This window comes from Carettochelys insculpta, chromosome 9 (genome assembly GCF_033958435.1).
Source record: "Carettochelys insculpta isolate YL-2023 chromosome 9, ASM3395843v1, whole genome shotgun sequence".
NCBI lineage: Eukaryota > Metazoa > Chordata > Testudines > Carettochelyidae > Carettochelys > Carettochelys insculpta.
The window spans coordinates 4,734,832-4,751,280 of NC_134145.1; the positions used below are offsets into that span (position 1 = coordinate 4,734,832).

Sequence of the window (16,449 nt, forward strand, 5' to 3'; positions counted from 1 at the left end):
TGTGTAACATATTTGGTTTTGTACTTACCTTAAAAAGTTTATTAAGGAAAGCAATCCAGACCTGAATTTTGCAAATACCCAGCTTGAATCTGGATTCATATTGTTTTGGCTTGAGCTTGCTCATTATTCCATGCTTTTGTATACCTTTGCCCTTCAGCATTATTAATTATCACAGCAAAACCCAGTGACCTGGTCATGCTTTTTTTTCTCAGACTACGTAAGCGCTTGTCCGTGTCTGAATCCTCACACACAGAGAGCGACTCCAGTCCGCCTCTTACTGTTCGTCGGCGTTGTTCAGGGCTGCTCGACATGCCCCGGTTTGCCATCTCAGCCGAGGAAGAGGGAATTACCCCCAAAAAGCAACACTCGGATGGAATATTACCATCTACAGTGCAGTCACGTGAAGGGCTCCCCCTGCCAATTCCAGAACAACCTGCGGAGCGAGAGCTGCGCTTGGGTGAGGACGCTGGGCCAACAACTCCCTCTTCAACCATCAGCAACATGAGCAGCTCAACGGTGACAGGTACACAGCTGCGGGGATGGCATCACTGCTATCGTCAGGCCCTTTTTAAGGTGTAAATATTAATTGCACTAAAATGTGCTGTTAGGAGTCACATCTTTTGTTGGTGTTGCATGACAAATACTGCAAGAGGAAAGCACAGAGCCTTTGTGTGTTTCTTTAAAGCAGATTTAGCTTTTTCATCTTGTTTCTGTGCTTCGGTGTAGTCCCCCTTCAGACTTGCTAAGGTTGCCCAACATTTGTCAGACCCTGTTTTCAGTTTCTATTTCTTTACAAAACTTTAATTGTTTGGGCTGAAATTCTCCATGCCAGTCTGCCTCAGGCTGAATTTTCAGGACAATTTTAGCAAAACAAAAAAGTTCCACCGTTTCAAAGAATTAGAGGAAAATTACATTGCTTTGACTTACTTGACCTTGTACTCTGGATAGAGCTTAGGTCATTTGCGAGTCTCCTCTACTTCATTCTGTCTTGGGACAAAACTTCTAGCTGACCCCAGGAGTCCCCCAATTGTTGTCCTTCAGTCTCAGTAGATCGTCTCAAAGTCGTCCAAGGTCTTCCTCTTTTGCTTTTTCCTTGTGGGTTCCATTGGAGAGCTTGACAGACTGTACTGGATGATAGTTTTCTGAGATGATGGTTTTACTTTACCCATGTTACAGTAACCTTTTCTTTGAAAGCTCCAGTGCCTCACTTCATTGGAGCAGGGACTTGGCAGGAAGATTTGCCGTTGCCTCAGGGATACGCTCTTTGCCATCCCAATGAAAACCTGCTCAAATTGCTCCAGTTAAAAGTTACCGTTTGCACATGCTCAGACTTTGATTTTAACAGCTCAGTGCCCAGCACATACCATCGGCTCTGGGCATGCTTCAGCCTAGGACTGAGCAGGACTGGTGCAGGCCTCAGACTTCGGATCATGCAGTCCCTCCCTTCTGTGCGTTCAGTGACCTTATGCTAAGACCCAGCAACACAGAGAACAACGCTGCCTGTTTGAACACAGAGGGGACAGGAGCGGCGTGTGAGCGGGGAGTAGCTTGGAGGAAAGGGGCTGGGGTGGGACAGAAAATTGGACTGGAAGTTGAGGAGGAGAAAGAACAGCTGGAACCAGGAACTGGATTGTGGCAGGAGAGTTGATGTCTCTGTCTCTCTCTCTCTCTCCCCAAAGCATTTGGTGCTGGTCAGTGTCAGGAGGCAGGATACTGACTAGACAGATCACTGATCTGATTCAATCTGACCATTCTTATATAATTAGCATAAAGCCTGGTTAAGTTGCTGCAGATAATATCTTTTAAGGCTGTCAGTTCTTACTGGTAATAAAAATAATTACAGTACTTTTCTTAAACCTCACCTAATTATTTGCATATATAAACAGTTCTGTATAAATGGCTTGCTGCTTTTAAAACTGTACTGTGGAGTTCAGTCTTCATCTGACATTATTACTGCAGCAACTTTGTTTCATGAGCTGGGTTTTCAACAAAAGAGAAACAAGTAATTCTCAGTTGACACTGATTATCAGTTTCTATTTTTAAGAATCCAAGCCTTGGGCTTGCTTCTGAGGAAGGTTCACTGTTGGACCACATGTAAACATGGCTTTGATTTCAGACATTTTGCCTGCAGGGGAATATGCTGTTAGGAATTCCCTGTGGTTCTAATCTATTTTAATTTAAACTGTAGCCGGGAGCACTACAGATTTCTCTGATCCACGCATTCGTAGCAACAGCAACGAGGGGCCAGATTTTACCACTCCAAACGCCATCAGTGACTTGGCAGTACGGCGGGCACGGCATCGGTTGCTCTCAGGGGACTCGGGAGAGAAACGGACCTCGAGACCCATCAACAAAGTGATTAAATCAGCTTCAGCTACAGCTCTCTCCCTCCTGATTCCCTCAGGTAAGGAATAAGCCACATTTCAGTACTGTAAAAATTGGAATGCATTGAACAAAGACCTACAGGCAGGACCTCCAGGTTTTTCTTGTCTTGCCAATAAAGATATCGCTCCTGTGTTTGCCACTTTTCCAGCAAATGAGTGTTATTTTGCTGCAGACGGAGATGCACTTGTGATCTCATGACTACAGCCACCGTAAATGAGTGCTGTATCTCAGTGTCTGGATAACAGCATCTTTTGTTTGAACTGGCTCCAAGAACTTTAGATGGTCTCTACACAAGGATGCAGCAATATCTGCTAAAATTTACAGACAAGAAGTTTTTTGCTGCTGTTTCTCTGCACCTGCCATTCCTACCATTTGTTGAAATCCTACATATCTGGTGAAGTCAGTTCCCAGGCGTGTTCAGATGAGAGGGTTAACTGTTTTTAGCTAAGTTGGTACCAAGCTGTGTGAAGAGAGATGGATATATCCTTATACATTTTGGCATCAGATTGGATTAGTCGTTAGAATCCCCTGTCGAGCAGGTGTAGTAAGGGCCATGGTTCAACAGATCTCTCCCTCTTTCTCTCTCTCTCTCTGGGAGGAATTCTGGCTTTGCATCCACTGCCTCCCACCTTCCCTTTGTAGAGCTCAAGGCTTTATTGTAAGTCCTAGGACAGAGGTGGACAAAATCAGCCCTGGGGCCTGGATATAGGCCATCGAGCATTTCTCTCCATCCCGCCCAGCTGATTAGCAGACCGTGCATTCTTACGGCCACCAGCATGTGTTCAGCTGCCTCTCCCGCCACCTTATTCTGACAGCAGCCAAACTGCTCGTAGGATTCTCCTGCCAGCTGTGCCGTGTGGGGAGGATGGAGGGAAGAGGGTAGAACTGAAGAAAGGCTGTTCCCCGGCCCCTGTACCCCATCTCTGCAAAACCGGGATGGGGAAGAGGGAGGCACAGCAGAGCTGCTCCAGTCTGAAGCATGGATGGTAGAGAGTGCAGAACAGGGGATGGGGGAAATAGAAGAGCAGGAGAGATTTCCCTTAAAGAGATGGAGGGTGGCTTTCCAGAAACTTACCCAGCAGCAGCCAGCGCACACGCTCTGTGTCACTGTCTCACACACACAAAGTCACTGTCACATAGACACTGCAGCACACACTCGATCTGTGCCACAGTCTGTGTCTCACACACAAAGTGTTTCTCTTTCATATTCACACTCTTTGTCTCTCTCTCTCTATCCGCTAGCCACACCCCTTCTGCCCAAGGCCCAGAGCTGGCCCATGACCAGTACCAAAATTCATGGAGTAGCCCGTCTAAGAAAATTATTTCCCACCCTTGTCTTAGGGGCTCACTTGTTCCTGCACAGAAAGAAACCAGGAACATCCCTGAAAATTACAGCCAGACCACCCGCCAGTATGCCAGGCAAGCACAATACCCTGATAGAGGAATGCCAGCTGTATTGTCTCCGTTGGAACCCAAGAGACAGACAGATTACTGTTAGGCACCACTGTGATGACTTGTATTTCATTTCCTGTGGTCGGAGGGTTGGTTGGTTTCCCAACTACCAGTTCCCTCTTGAAATACTCTAAATTGCTTATTTCATTACCCAGCAAAAGCTCTGACAGCACTGTTCACATCTGTCAGGCAAATGTGGACTGGATAGCTCAGCAGGTGTTTCTGAATGGTCACTTTTTATAAGGGTGTTTTATACTCCTACGGTGTTGTATTTGATTTACTGGTGTGGCATTTTTTATCGATGAATACTAGAGTTGTGTAAGCAATCAACATTTTTGTATATATTTGTTGTGTAAATTATTTTATCAGCATATGTAGGTTAAAGACTATTTTAATACGTGTGTGATTGCTAATAATATCTTAATGGTCCCAGAGAGGTAGCCAGCTTAGCCTATATCTTCACGAAACACGAAAAGCACTCCTGTAGCAGCTGAAAGACTAACAATATTGTTTATTAGGTGACGAGCTTTGGTGAGGCAGACCCAGATCTGAAGCAGTGGGTCTTTCCCACGAAAGCTCATCACCTAATAAATAATATTGCTAGTCTTTAAGGTGCGGACAGGACTGCTGTTTTGTGAATATTAGTAATGGTAATAGTTTTCGTCCTATAGGTCAGTTGAACTTGACCGGTGTGTAAGAGAGGAGTTGGGTTCTGTAGCTACTTATTTGTAGTGCAGTAATCCCTCGAGAGAGAGACATTCAACATTCGTGAAGCTCCCATTAGCGCGATTGGAAGGGGACCCCGGAAGCTCCAGTCCTAGGCAGTTGCCGAGGTGTGGGGGAGGGAGGAGGACCCCCCCCGTCAAAGGGGAACAGAGTTGGCAGCAGCCAGCTCTTCCCCTTAGTGCTGCCGTGGGGGGGCACTCCAATCACCGCCACACGTCCCGACTCAACTCCACCCCCCAGCAGCCCTAACCCACCCCAGGATCAACCCCGCTTCCGCCTTCCACACCCCACCCCACTGCCCAAACCCCATGATTTACGCAAATTTCGAGGTACACGAGGGCCGCGTGGACCCCAACCCTCGTGTGTCTTGGGGGATTACTGTACTATTTTTAAACCCAAACAATGCTCCTGCAAAGCCTCCCTCCTCAGAAATATTTTGCCCTTTCTGGATTAAAAATCCCCTTGATCCACTTGTGATCCAACTTCATATCAAGTTTCATTTTTTCAATCCAGGTTGGTTTTGAGTTACATTGATCTGATATGTGACCCACTCCACGTCTACTATTAATTTGAAAAGTGTATTTGTTAATGAAGAAACTGTCAACCCATCTATAAAAGCTTATATCTATATAAAATATAATAAAAGAAATCTTCAGTAGACTGAAACTGTGTACTCCAGGATTCTGCCTCGAGCAAATATTTATGGCTGAGTAATGAATCCCTCCTGCAAATAGCTTTTCATAATGGACACACTGACCTAGCCGTAATTCTAGGTGATAGAGTGATGGTGCACTAAGCACGTATTAACAAGCACTCACTTTTTTTTTTTTTGAAACAGCACCAATGTTGACCTTTCTGAGCAATTATTAATTAAACAGACTGTGGGAAATGAACCCTGAAACATTTAATACTAAACGAATTTTTAATGTCACTTTCCCTTGTGTTAGAAAAACCAAAGGGAGCTTCCATTTTCCTATTAGCATTTTAACAGGAGTTGTATGTTCCTTTGGAGGTCAGGCTTTCTAATTTGCACTCCTTTGTGTTATCATTGTAGATCACCACGTGTGCTCCCCATTGGCTAGTCCAATGTCACCCCATTCTCTGTCCTCCAACCCATCTTCAAGGGACTCCTCACCAAGCCGAGACTTTTCTCCTGCTATCACAAACCCCAAACCGCCCATCACAATCCATCGGGCTGGAAAGAAGTACGGCTTCACCCTTCGTGCTATTCGAGTCTACATGGGAGACAGTGATATCTACACCGTGCACCATATGGTCTGGGTAGGTTGCTGGTTCACTAAGAAGAATGTGTTAGAGATCGGAAACTCTTGCTTTGAGGATTGCAGATTTAACCCATAAACTTTCCTTCATTGCCGTATATCCCCTCTTCTTATTCTGACCCAACATAGTCTTTTCATGGGCAAAATCTTGACAAGCCCTTGGGTTGTATCGGGGCAATCCAACCCCACCATAAAAATCACAACAGCTTTTTTTTGCCACTGATCTGTCTCCTTGTACCAGAAGCACCTACCTTATAGATTGCATCTTTGTGCCGCTCCTCTTGCTCTCTGTTGGGGTTGTCACATGAGGGTCAGTTACAGCTACTTCATCCTGAGCTGTGTGAGCAGTGATAGCTTTCTTCAGATCAGTTCAGCCTACTGGGATTTCCAAGTCAACCATCTGGAGATGATTACATGCTTTAAAACATGAGTGCCTTTACATTGACTGTCCAGAGATTTGGCGTTCAGTTTAGCTGTGCATTATGCCAAGGAACCTTACTGTCTGCTTCTCCATCTCTCACTTCCTTTCCCTTATCCGGCGTGTGATCTGTCTTTGGCAGTGTGTATAACAGTTACTGTAATCATTTCCCCCAAAATGGTGTGTGTTATATAAAATGCACGGCTTGCATACAGAGCAAAGAGGGAAATGGTTTCTCATAATGATAGTAGCTTCCCTTGGTCCCTTCTGCCTGCTCTTGAACAACTCTGTAGTTTTTAACACTGGGGTTTGCGACCTCTTCAGTCCACATTGAAGAGGAAGCTGCTGCAACAATTTTAAGCATGAGTTGCACCTCAAGTCTGCAGGCCCGTATTTTAAGGTGAGGATGGCAGCGTGACCAGTATAAATAAAAAAAAAAACTGATGGGATAATAAGGCTGTCACTGTTCGGAGAGCACTGTGCTAAATGATAGGAGGTGGGAAAAGACCTTGTACTCGAAGTCATATGTACAATCTCAGTGCTTGGAAACTTGTCTGACAGAAATGGTAATGAGGTGATAGGGCTTTTTAGCCAGCTTTCAAAAGAAGCTCCCCAGGATGTTCAGTTCTGAAGCTCAAAGGACTGAATTATTTTTATATTAATATAGATGTCAGGAATGTTCCAAGCGATAATTAATGATCAAAAATTTGCAAGCGCACTTAACCTCATGGTTTAAGCCAATTTCTAACTCTTCGAGATCATGGTGAGACGTGTGGGGCACAGATTATGCCACATCTATTGTGGGGTGCTTTGATGTCTTCTTATGAAGCATCTACTATGGGTCTCTGATGGAGGCACAATAATGGGCTGGATGGACTTTGGTTCTGGTCCAGTCTTGCTGTTGCTATGTTCCTGTGTGTTTGTAAATCCATCATTTCCATTTCATTGCCAGCACGTGGAAGAAGGAGGCCCTGCTAATGAAGCAGGTCTGCGGGAAGGGGATCTGATAACCCATGTCAATGGAGAACCTGTCCATGGACTGGTGCATACTGAAGTGGTGGAACTGATCCTCAAGGTAGGGCTGGAACATGCTTGTACTACACAATGGGGACAGTACATACCTGAAAACTAATTTAAATCACAGTCAGTATCCAACTCAGAGAGGATTGTTTTAATTGTAAATTAAATACCTGGCTCCTGGTATTTGGCTTGCAAAACCCCTTTGCTTTAATCACATTTCCAGGTAGACATCATTAGTCTCTCCCGAAGTCTCCAGAATTGCCTTGTTCCACTTTAAACTGACATTCCATTAATGTCTGTGGAAAGTAGGGCCCCAGTCAGGTATATCTGGCACCATAAAAGATGCTTATTTGTTTGACTTTGATGGTGAATTTGGAAGCAGTCAGCAGGTTCATATAGTGTAACTGTAATATGCCCATGTATCATTTTAACAGGCAAATGCCCTCAATCTTTTCCCAATTAGTTTTTTTTTTCTTTAAGTTGTTAATGTTGTTAGTTCTTAATACTGTTTTCTCAGGGATTATTGCCAGCAGTGTTTGAAAGAGGCTTTGTACTAGCTAGCATTGAAAGCATTTAGCTAAATAACTTGTATTTACCTCATTTTGTGCTGAGTACATTTACGAAAGTAAAATGAACCATTTAACGGTTTTGAGAGCTGTGCATTTGGGGGCTTTGCACACATGGAAGAAATGAAGGATTCTTCTCATACGGGTTGGAGACCAGGCTAGTGTTTTCAGACACGGTCAGGCATAGATGCGTGCTGATGGATGCCTGATGCGTCTCAGTGTATCTGTCCATCCATCTATCAGTGTGAAGAAAGGGTCAGGCGCATAAATAGGGGACAAATTCGGGTGCCAAAGAATGATGCTTTGGCTGAATTTCTACAAGGACGATGTTTGTTGTGGCTTTCAGTGGTAGCTAGCCACCTTCAGGTCTGGAGTATTTTACATGCACTGAGGCATGCGTGAATGTGCACCACCAGTGGAAACAAACCTAGGTGTTGGCACTCTACTAACCAGCTGGGTGGCATTTGAATCTCTCCTGAGTGGCTGCACAAGCATATAGCTTACAGGGATCCCTGCCTGTCACCATGATATGTTGGTGCTTTACGAGGCATAAGAGAGGTCAAAGCCTGCGTGACCTCTATTCCATGCAGCTGTTTCCAGTCAGCTAGGAAAACAAGATTTAATCTGTTGTGAAAATCTGGCTCAAGAAGCCCACCTCACCAAACAAGCTGAAGACTCAAGAGGGAAGAAGGATCGGTCAAAGGAGTAAAACATGTCAGCCTCTGATAAATTAGCAATTCCCTTGCTCAACACCTAGAACTGCCAAAAGCAATCTTATTCTAAACAACTGCCATCTCTTGTATCTGACAGAGTGGAAATAAGGTATCTATCTCTACTACCCCTTTTGAGAACACATCAATCAAAGTTGGGCCGGCTCGGAAGCCCAGCTATAAATCCAAGATGGCTCGGAGGAACAAGAAAAGCAGATCGAAAGATGGGCAGGAAAGGTGCGTTGGGTTTGGTTTGGTTTGATTTTTTCACTCTGAAGATTAAATGCTCCCAAGGTAGGTGGATCTTTGTCAGAGCAATTTCCATGTAATCAGTTTGTGTCAGCGCACGTTGTTTTTTACATCACACTCCTAGACTGAGTGAGGGAGATGTTCCTGTAGGTGTAAATAAATCTTTTAGACTGACAAATAAGTAACTTTCCATTCATTTTCCCAGTAAGAAGAAGAGTTCTTTGTTCAGGAAGATCACCAAGCAGGCATCATTGCTGCACACCAGCCGCAGCTTATCTTCACTTAACCGTTCTGTGTCCTCTGGAGAAAGTGTTCCTGGTTCTCCAACCCATAACCTGTCTCCCCGGTCACCTACACAGAGCTACAGATCCACTCCTGAGTCTGTACATTCAGGTAGAAAAGCTATTTATAGGGGATTTTAAGTTTTAATTGCCATTTTAAGTTAAATGCAAAACAGCCACTCACCACATAGTTGAGTTTACATTTATTTTAACTTCAAAGCTGCAATTGCTGCATGATTTGCTGTGGGAAGGTAAAAGCTTAATTATGAAAAAGTCAGTCCTTGTTCGTTAGGGAGGTGGGTGGATCTCAGCAGTGTAAATTTTAGCCCGTAACGTGTGTGTGTGTTCATGATGCACATGTGTGATGTAAGTTATGATCTTTCCACAATATTTTGAATTTTTTATAACACATAAGAGAAAAAAATGTAAATAGCAGAACATTTGGCCAGTAGTCACTGAATTAAGAAATTTGCACCCTGACAGTAACAATAAAATGCGTATATTTATATACACATGATCTGACACCAGAGTAACAGAAAGTTTTCTCACTGAGTTCCTGTGAAGTATTTCCCAGTATTTTTTGATACTGATTATGTGGCAATGACAGAGTAGCTCTACTGGAAACAATGGTACGGCACCTGGTAATAGCTTTACTATAATGCTGGGGGTAATGTGACAAAGAACCGCTTTTACATTGTACAAGCATTGCGTGAATGTTTTAAATCATAAAATAAGAGTTTAAAAATTTCCTCTTTTCTATTCTCTTGTTTTTTGAAGTTGGTGGAAATTCTTCCCAGAGCAGCTCCCCCAGTTCCAGTGTCCCCAACTCTCCAGCCAGCTCTGGACACATCCGACCCAGTTCTTTGCATGGACTAGCCCCGAAGCTCCAACGACAGTATAGATCTCCAAGGCGTAAATCTGCGGGAAACATCCCTCTCTCACCACTAGCTCACACTCCCTCGCCAACCCCGCAGTCCACATCTCCCCAGCGCTCACCGTCTCCTTTGCCGGGACATTCAGTAGGCAGCGCCAGTATTATTCAATCTTTTCCTGTAAAATTACATTCCTCCCCACCGCTCGTGAGGCAGATCTCCAGGCCTAAAAGCGCTGAGCCCCCTAGGTCTCCTTTGCTGAAGAGAGTCCAGTCAGCTGAGAAACTGGCTGGCTCATTGTCCTCTGAAAAGAAGCTGGCTGCCACTCGCAAGCACAGCCTGGATATCTCCCACTCTGAATTTAAGAAGGAGATGCTACAAAGGGACCCCAGTCTCCAAAGTTTACAGGAGTCAGTGAATGAAACAACGGGAGGTAAAGTTGGGCTGGCGGAAAAAGGGATGCTGCAAAAGCCAGCTTCCAGGAAGCTAGGTGCTATTCGACAAGACAGAGTAGAGAGGAGAGAGTCCCTGCAAAAGCAAGAGGCCATTAGAGAGGTAGATTCTTCTGAAGATGAAACAGATGATGGTTCAGAGGATAGTCAAGACGGGAGACGACTGGAGAGGCAGCCCCTCAGAGGAGAACAGCGCTCTGACTCCCTTAATGAGGATGATAAGATTTCTTCTAAACTGGAAAGCAAAGACAGTATGGAGGATGATGCTTTCTTAGCTGTTGAACCAAAAGGTACAGCAGACTTGCAGAAGGTAACTAATCAGCCGCCTACAGCTGCCTCAGAGGCATGGCAGATTAGCGTGCCCCAGTCACAGTCAGAGCGGCTCACGAGAACATCTTCAGGGGAATGTGGCAAGTATGAAAAGCCACTCCCAGGGTCAGGAACAGCAGCAAAAGAGCACGAATCGCCAGAAAGCAAAACCTTTGAGCATGTTAGTCCAGAAGATGCCTCTTCAGAGAGCATCAGATACACTGGGGGGAAAAATATAGGTTGCATAGAAAATATCAAATGTCAACTTGTGGGGTTCCTTCAGTTTGAGAAAAGCCGCTCATCGGGGAAGTGTGATGGTAAGGATGCTCCAAAGGAGTCAGAAATCAGTCCCAAAAAGCAAGATACTAATCCTTTGCTAGCACTTTCTTCTTGTTCCACAGCAGGTATAACCTCTCCTCTGTCAATAAGCCAAACAGACTGCAGAGAAGGAGATCAAAAACAGCAACTTCCATCCGCAGAACAAAGCAGCAGATGCCAACATCTAGCAAATATAAATAAAACATCTCCAAAAGGCCCAACTGCTGAAAAACAGCAATGTTCGTGCCATGCAGAGGGCTCTTCAAAAGCCAGGGACCAATTCAATGCTAGGAAAATGAGCCTGAGTGATACAACAGTTGCTGCACCCGCAGCTCCCCATGACCCAAGTGCTGGTGAAATGGCCTGTTTGGTGTCTCTGTTACCAGCTGTAGCTCAGACCGTGTTGGGCCCAGTGAAGCTTGACATATCAGGTACCAGAAAGTTGGAAACAGATAAAGCCTACCCCCAGATGGACATATCTTATCAGAGAGATTACAAACCACACAAACAGGAAACATTAAAGGTGGGATTTGGTCAAGAAAGAGCAAAACCTCTTAGCACAGACAATCTTACTAAAACCTGTGCACCCTACACAGAGTCAACAAGTCCAGCAAAGTCTTGGGAGCTAATGTGTTCTCTGGCAGCAAAAAAAGAACCCAGTTTTGGCAGCTCTAAAGCACTTGATGCCTTTGGGGATAACAGGAAAACTTCTCCATCAAAAGATCTACCACAGGTCCCTGAAAGACCAATTCTTAGGGCATCTCCTCTGACAGAGAGCAGTCTGAAGCTCTGTAAAGAGGAGACTCTGATGCAGGGACAAAGTAAGGAGGCTGGAAGTCAATCACAAATAGAAGACTTTCCATTGTCACATAACAACATAAAGAAAACATAGCAGGGTCCCTGCAACTTGTGCCCTTGAGTATTCTACATTCAGAAAGAGAGACTGCATGTTTTGAATTTTGTAATATACACTAATGCAAAATAGAACAGTGTACATCTATTTTTGGGAGGGTTGTTTTTTCACACTTTTTTGGATTTTTTTCATCTTTGCAATTCTATTTTTGTACATGATGTGCTTGCGGTTTGAGGTCTCTTTGGAACAGGGTATCTTTAAAGCATAGCTATGAAATAGTTTGCTGACTTTTTTACTTTGTTTTTCCCCTCAGTTTGGGGTGTGCTGTGCATTTCCTTCTAGTTTTGCATTTATTCAGATCCCAAAGAATTTTTGTGCAAAATAGGCAGCTGACATTAAAATCTTTCTCTTTTTTTTTTTTTTCAACTTTCTCTTTCAAATTGCATTCATTTTTTTCTTCTTCCCCCCAAATTTTCCAATCCATACAAGCCAGTTTCTCTATGGTAAGGAGATAAAATAGGTTACCCTGGAAATTCAAGCCCTCTTTGGTACAACTCACATCCTCTTTTTCTCTGTCATTTTACATATCCTCCCATCTACACATATCTTAGATTTCATTGCCTTGACATTGTCAGTTTGCAGTGCAGAGACCAGTCCTATATTTTTCTGAAAAAGATTTTTTAAAAACCTGTTTCTCAGCTGAAAGCTCAGAGATGCAAGTGGCCAATCTGAAGCATGTTTTGCAGGGATGACTTATTTTTACTTTATTTTATGGGTCACATGGCACCTCTCTTTTCCATCTTTTAAGATTTTAATTGAGTTTTCTCCCCCTTTGCCAGAACAACGACTGGCACCCTGTGGAGGGACATAGTTTTTAAAATAATAATGCTGATAACTGTAGCACACTCAAGCAATGTTCGCTTCATGGCATGTCATCAATAGAGACCATTCCCTCTTAGGATGGATCTAAGTAATTCATCTAGGGGAGCTTAAGTGTTTCTGGCAGTTCTAAAATGGAGCTTGACAAACCCAGCAAGTGTTCTGGATTCACCTTTCTTCTCAGGAAGTGCTATGAAGTGTTGTTGCTTTTGACTTCTTAAGTTATGTGGATGAGCTATAAACACTTCAAAACGACACCATTTCCACTTTTCAGTGGAACTGGTTCCTTTAAGAATTAGTATTATCTCCTGGGTTCTAGCATTTCTTTGTTTTACATGCAACCAGTTCTGAATAATATGTTTTGGGATGATTCACTCTATAATAAAGTGCTGATAGATATATAGAGTATAACATATTTCTGGCATTGTAAGCCATTTCCTTATTCTAGCCAATTAAAGCTTACGGTCAGTGAATGCTACCGTCATTCATCATAGAAGGCTCTTGGCTTTCACTCCAACCTTGTTGAATTGAGTATATCCCTGTACAGATAGCTACAATACCTAGTTACCCAGTTCATTGCCGTACTTGGATAGGAGCATTTCTGAATGGTGACTGTTTGGCAGCAGCACACCAGACAAAGAGTTTCTTCTGTTGGTCCAATTTCATTATACTGCTGTTTTCAACTGTCAAAACCTCTCCTGCGCTTTGAATTTCTCCTTATTTTCGAGAACAATGCCTTTTGTGTAGGAATAGTTTCCCCAACTTGTTCAGCCTGATTTAATTCGTGATGCACGTATCCCAAGAATCTCTGGATTACTTGTTCTGCCTTTTCCTGTGTAATCATTTTTTGTTCTGTTACTGATTTTGGATGCCAAGATTTCATTTTTGGACCAACTTTTGTTTTGGGGTTATTTTTATGTTCAAGTAAGTGTGTGTGTGCGCGTGAGTGTGTGTGTGAGGAAGGCATGTTTACTGTAATGCTGTTAAGAATGCACAGGCTTCTTAGTGCACTAACTGAAGCACCAACACTCCCGAGCAGTGCATAAATAGCTCCAGCAGGGACTGTGTTAAAGGCAGACTTACTATCTCTTTGATCCTTGCACTGGACTGCATGAGCTAGTCTTATGCACATGGGTTTATAGTTGTAAATCACTACCTTGGTATTACACAGAGTCTTCATTTACCAGCCTCTTGAAGCACTCTTTATTTTGATGAACGTGTCATCCAGGTTTGGCTGTGGATATCCGATCTGACTAGTTTTTTGCCTAGTGGGTTAATCCATTAAGAAGTTTTCAAGAAGAAGGGTCCAGTTGGCAGTCAGACTAAAATAAAATGAGCATAGTCAGAAACTAACCTAAGAAATGCCATGAACTTGTACCATGGAGATGACCTTGTGATGGAGAGCGATGTCATGTCTGGCTTGGGTGTGAGCATCGTATAACAGGCACACCTAGGTCTCATGTGGGGTAATTTATATTATGATGTAACCCAAATGGTCTTGGTGTGAACACATGAAATAAGCAGAGAGCTGTCCCTCTCCCATGGCACTCATCAGTTGGGTGGATGACAAATTGCCCATGAAAAGTAAGATAGGGTAATGTTTTTTGTGTGAACAAACAGCACTATGTCTAAGTGGTCCGTCAGTTGTAGCCTCCTAAGAGCGTGGTGACTCTGTGCAGACATATAGGGGTCACCGCTACTTGTCTGGACGGTTACCAGGGCAGGTCCCACGAAGGAGGGGTAGCGCACTACAACGGACTGGAGAATATGAGGGCTTTAGCCTCTCCTGTCTTCAAAAAGAATTCTCGTTCCAGTGAATTTCAATTTTACTGCTCCCTCAGTGGTCACAGCTGAGCAGAGGAAGAGAGTGAAGGAGCCTGACATGTCCCAGCTTTTGCACGATGACACCAAAGGAGTGTTTGGCCAAAGAAATGCAAGGTGCATATTTAGCCACCTGATTTCTGTATAGTGGGGGTTAAACAATAGGTTCCATTTTAGAAGGCCATCATTTGAAAGCCCAAGTAGACTGGTGTTACCAGCTCATTGCAGACCCCCAGTTCCCTCCCTTGTTAATTAGACTATCTCCCAAGGTGCCAAGGTGGCACAGTCCCCACTCTGTTAATTGATACAACTCTGGCACCTTTTAGCCAAGTTCTTAGGAAAAGCTGAGCAAAGATTTCCATGCAAAATAGAGATGATGAACCAGACACATGCCAAGATTTATCACTGGCTGGCTGAAAACAAAAGTGTAACTTAAAGAACTAGTCCTCTGACCCACCTGGAGGTGGGGGAGATGAGATTTGGTAATTAATATTTGTGCATGGATGTTGGGGGGCGGGGTATGTTAATATGCCATTAGAGAGGGCAAGCTGAGAGTCATTCTGGCTAGGCAGAGCATCCTGCAGACGGAGTCTGGTTGGCACAATCACACTGAATTGGAGAAGAGGAGATAAAAGTGTGCATGTGAATAAGAGAGAGGCACAATCATTTAATTACTTTCCCAAGGGATTTTTTTTATCAGTTTGTTTGTAGATTTGAGCATGAGCTATTTTGTTTTTCTTTGACTCAGTTTGGTTTTGGAATTTGCCATCTGTAACTTGTTTCCCATCGTTGTCTTCCTTTTTTATTTCTCTCCCCAGCCGACGCATTCCTGCAGAATACTTCATTTCAGTGTTATTTCCCTCCTTGTCTTTTTAACTGTAGCATCTAAGAAGAAGGAATATTTATTTGTAAATATTAGACTGTAGCATTGTAATTGCCACTCCTGGGATTGAATGTCAGAGGCTCTGAGCAGCCAGTACCCTACAGAGTTGCTTGTTGGGGAACAGGCAGGAGTGATCTGTGGCCTTGACATCCACGCTGTGTTAGTGTGATTCAGATTTTAATTCTCCCTGCAGGGGGAGGATAAAGTCTTTTTTCTGGTTTTCTCGTACTGGATGTGAAGGATAACGCTGTACTTCTAGTAGAAGATTTTGACAGACGTGTGTGTTTACGTTGTGTTCAGTTATATCCAGATGGCTGTCTGTGGGGCTTTGAAGCTGGGCTCTGGGCTTGAGCTGTGTTACTCAGCACTTGGCTAGATACGAGGAAGATGTGGAATTTGTGTTTTTAGAAACTTGAACAATTGCCACATAATAGCGGTGCAATAATTTTTATTCATGTTGTACCTGCATGTTGATGTTAACTCCTCTTACAAAATAAATTTTTTTACATAAATACGAACTCTTGTGTTTCTCGATTTATCTCCTATGTTAAATCTTCCACCAAAGATGTAGGCAGCATTGACGTGCATTTAAACTAAATGCATTAAATTGAAAATAAATTCAATGCAAAGTAAAATGAGAAACTAAAATGATTAAAGGTCTAGAAAATATGACCCATGACAGAAGATGAAAAGAACTGAGTTTGTTTAGTTTGGAAAAGAGAAGACTGAGAGGGGATGTGATAGCATCTTTCAAGTACCTAAAAGGGTATTAACAAGGAGGAAGGAGAAAATTTGTTTTCCTTAGCCCCTGAAAATAGGACAAGCAGCAGTGGACTTAAATTATAGCAAAGAAGGTTGAGATTGGACATTAGAAAAAAAATTCATGCCTGTCATGGTGGTTAAGCACTTGAATAAATTGCTTAGGGAGGTTGTGGAATCTCCATCATTGGAGATATTTAAGAACAGGTTAGATAA

At 43.4% G+C, this 16,449-nt stretch overlaps 1 protein-coding gene across 4 annotated transcripts in view; it reads left to right on the forward strand.

Moving 5' to 3' along the window:
- MAST2 (microtubule associated serine/threonine kinase 2) overlaps positions 1 to 15,992 on the forward strand; it is a 258,995-nt gene extending 243,003 nt beyond the window's left edge. For all 4 annotated transcript variants that reach the window (XM_075003275.1, XM_075003272.1, XM_075003273.1 and 1 more), the window contains 7 exons: positions 213 to 523; positions 2,189 to 2,404; positions 5,618 to 5,844; positions 7,214 to 7,336; positions 8,658 to 8,794; positions 9,012 to 9,199; positions 9,865 to 15,992. In XM_075003275.1, coding sequence (XP_074859376.1) covers positions 213 to 523; positions 2,189 to 2,404; positions 5,618 to 5,844; positions 7,214 to 7,336; positions 8,658 to 8,794; positions 9,012 to 9,199; positions 9,865 to 11,930 — 3,268 coding nt within the window. In that variant the 3' untranslated portion in view covers positions 11,931 to 15,992. The remainder of the gene's footprint in view (positions 1 to 212; positions 524 to 2,188; positions 2,405 to 5,617; positions 5,845 to 7,213; positions 7,337 to 8,657; positions 8,795 to 9,011; positions 9,200 to 9,864) is intronic.
- The last annotated feature ends 457 nt before the right edge of the window (positions 15,993 to 16,449 follow it).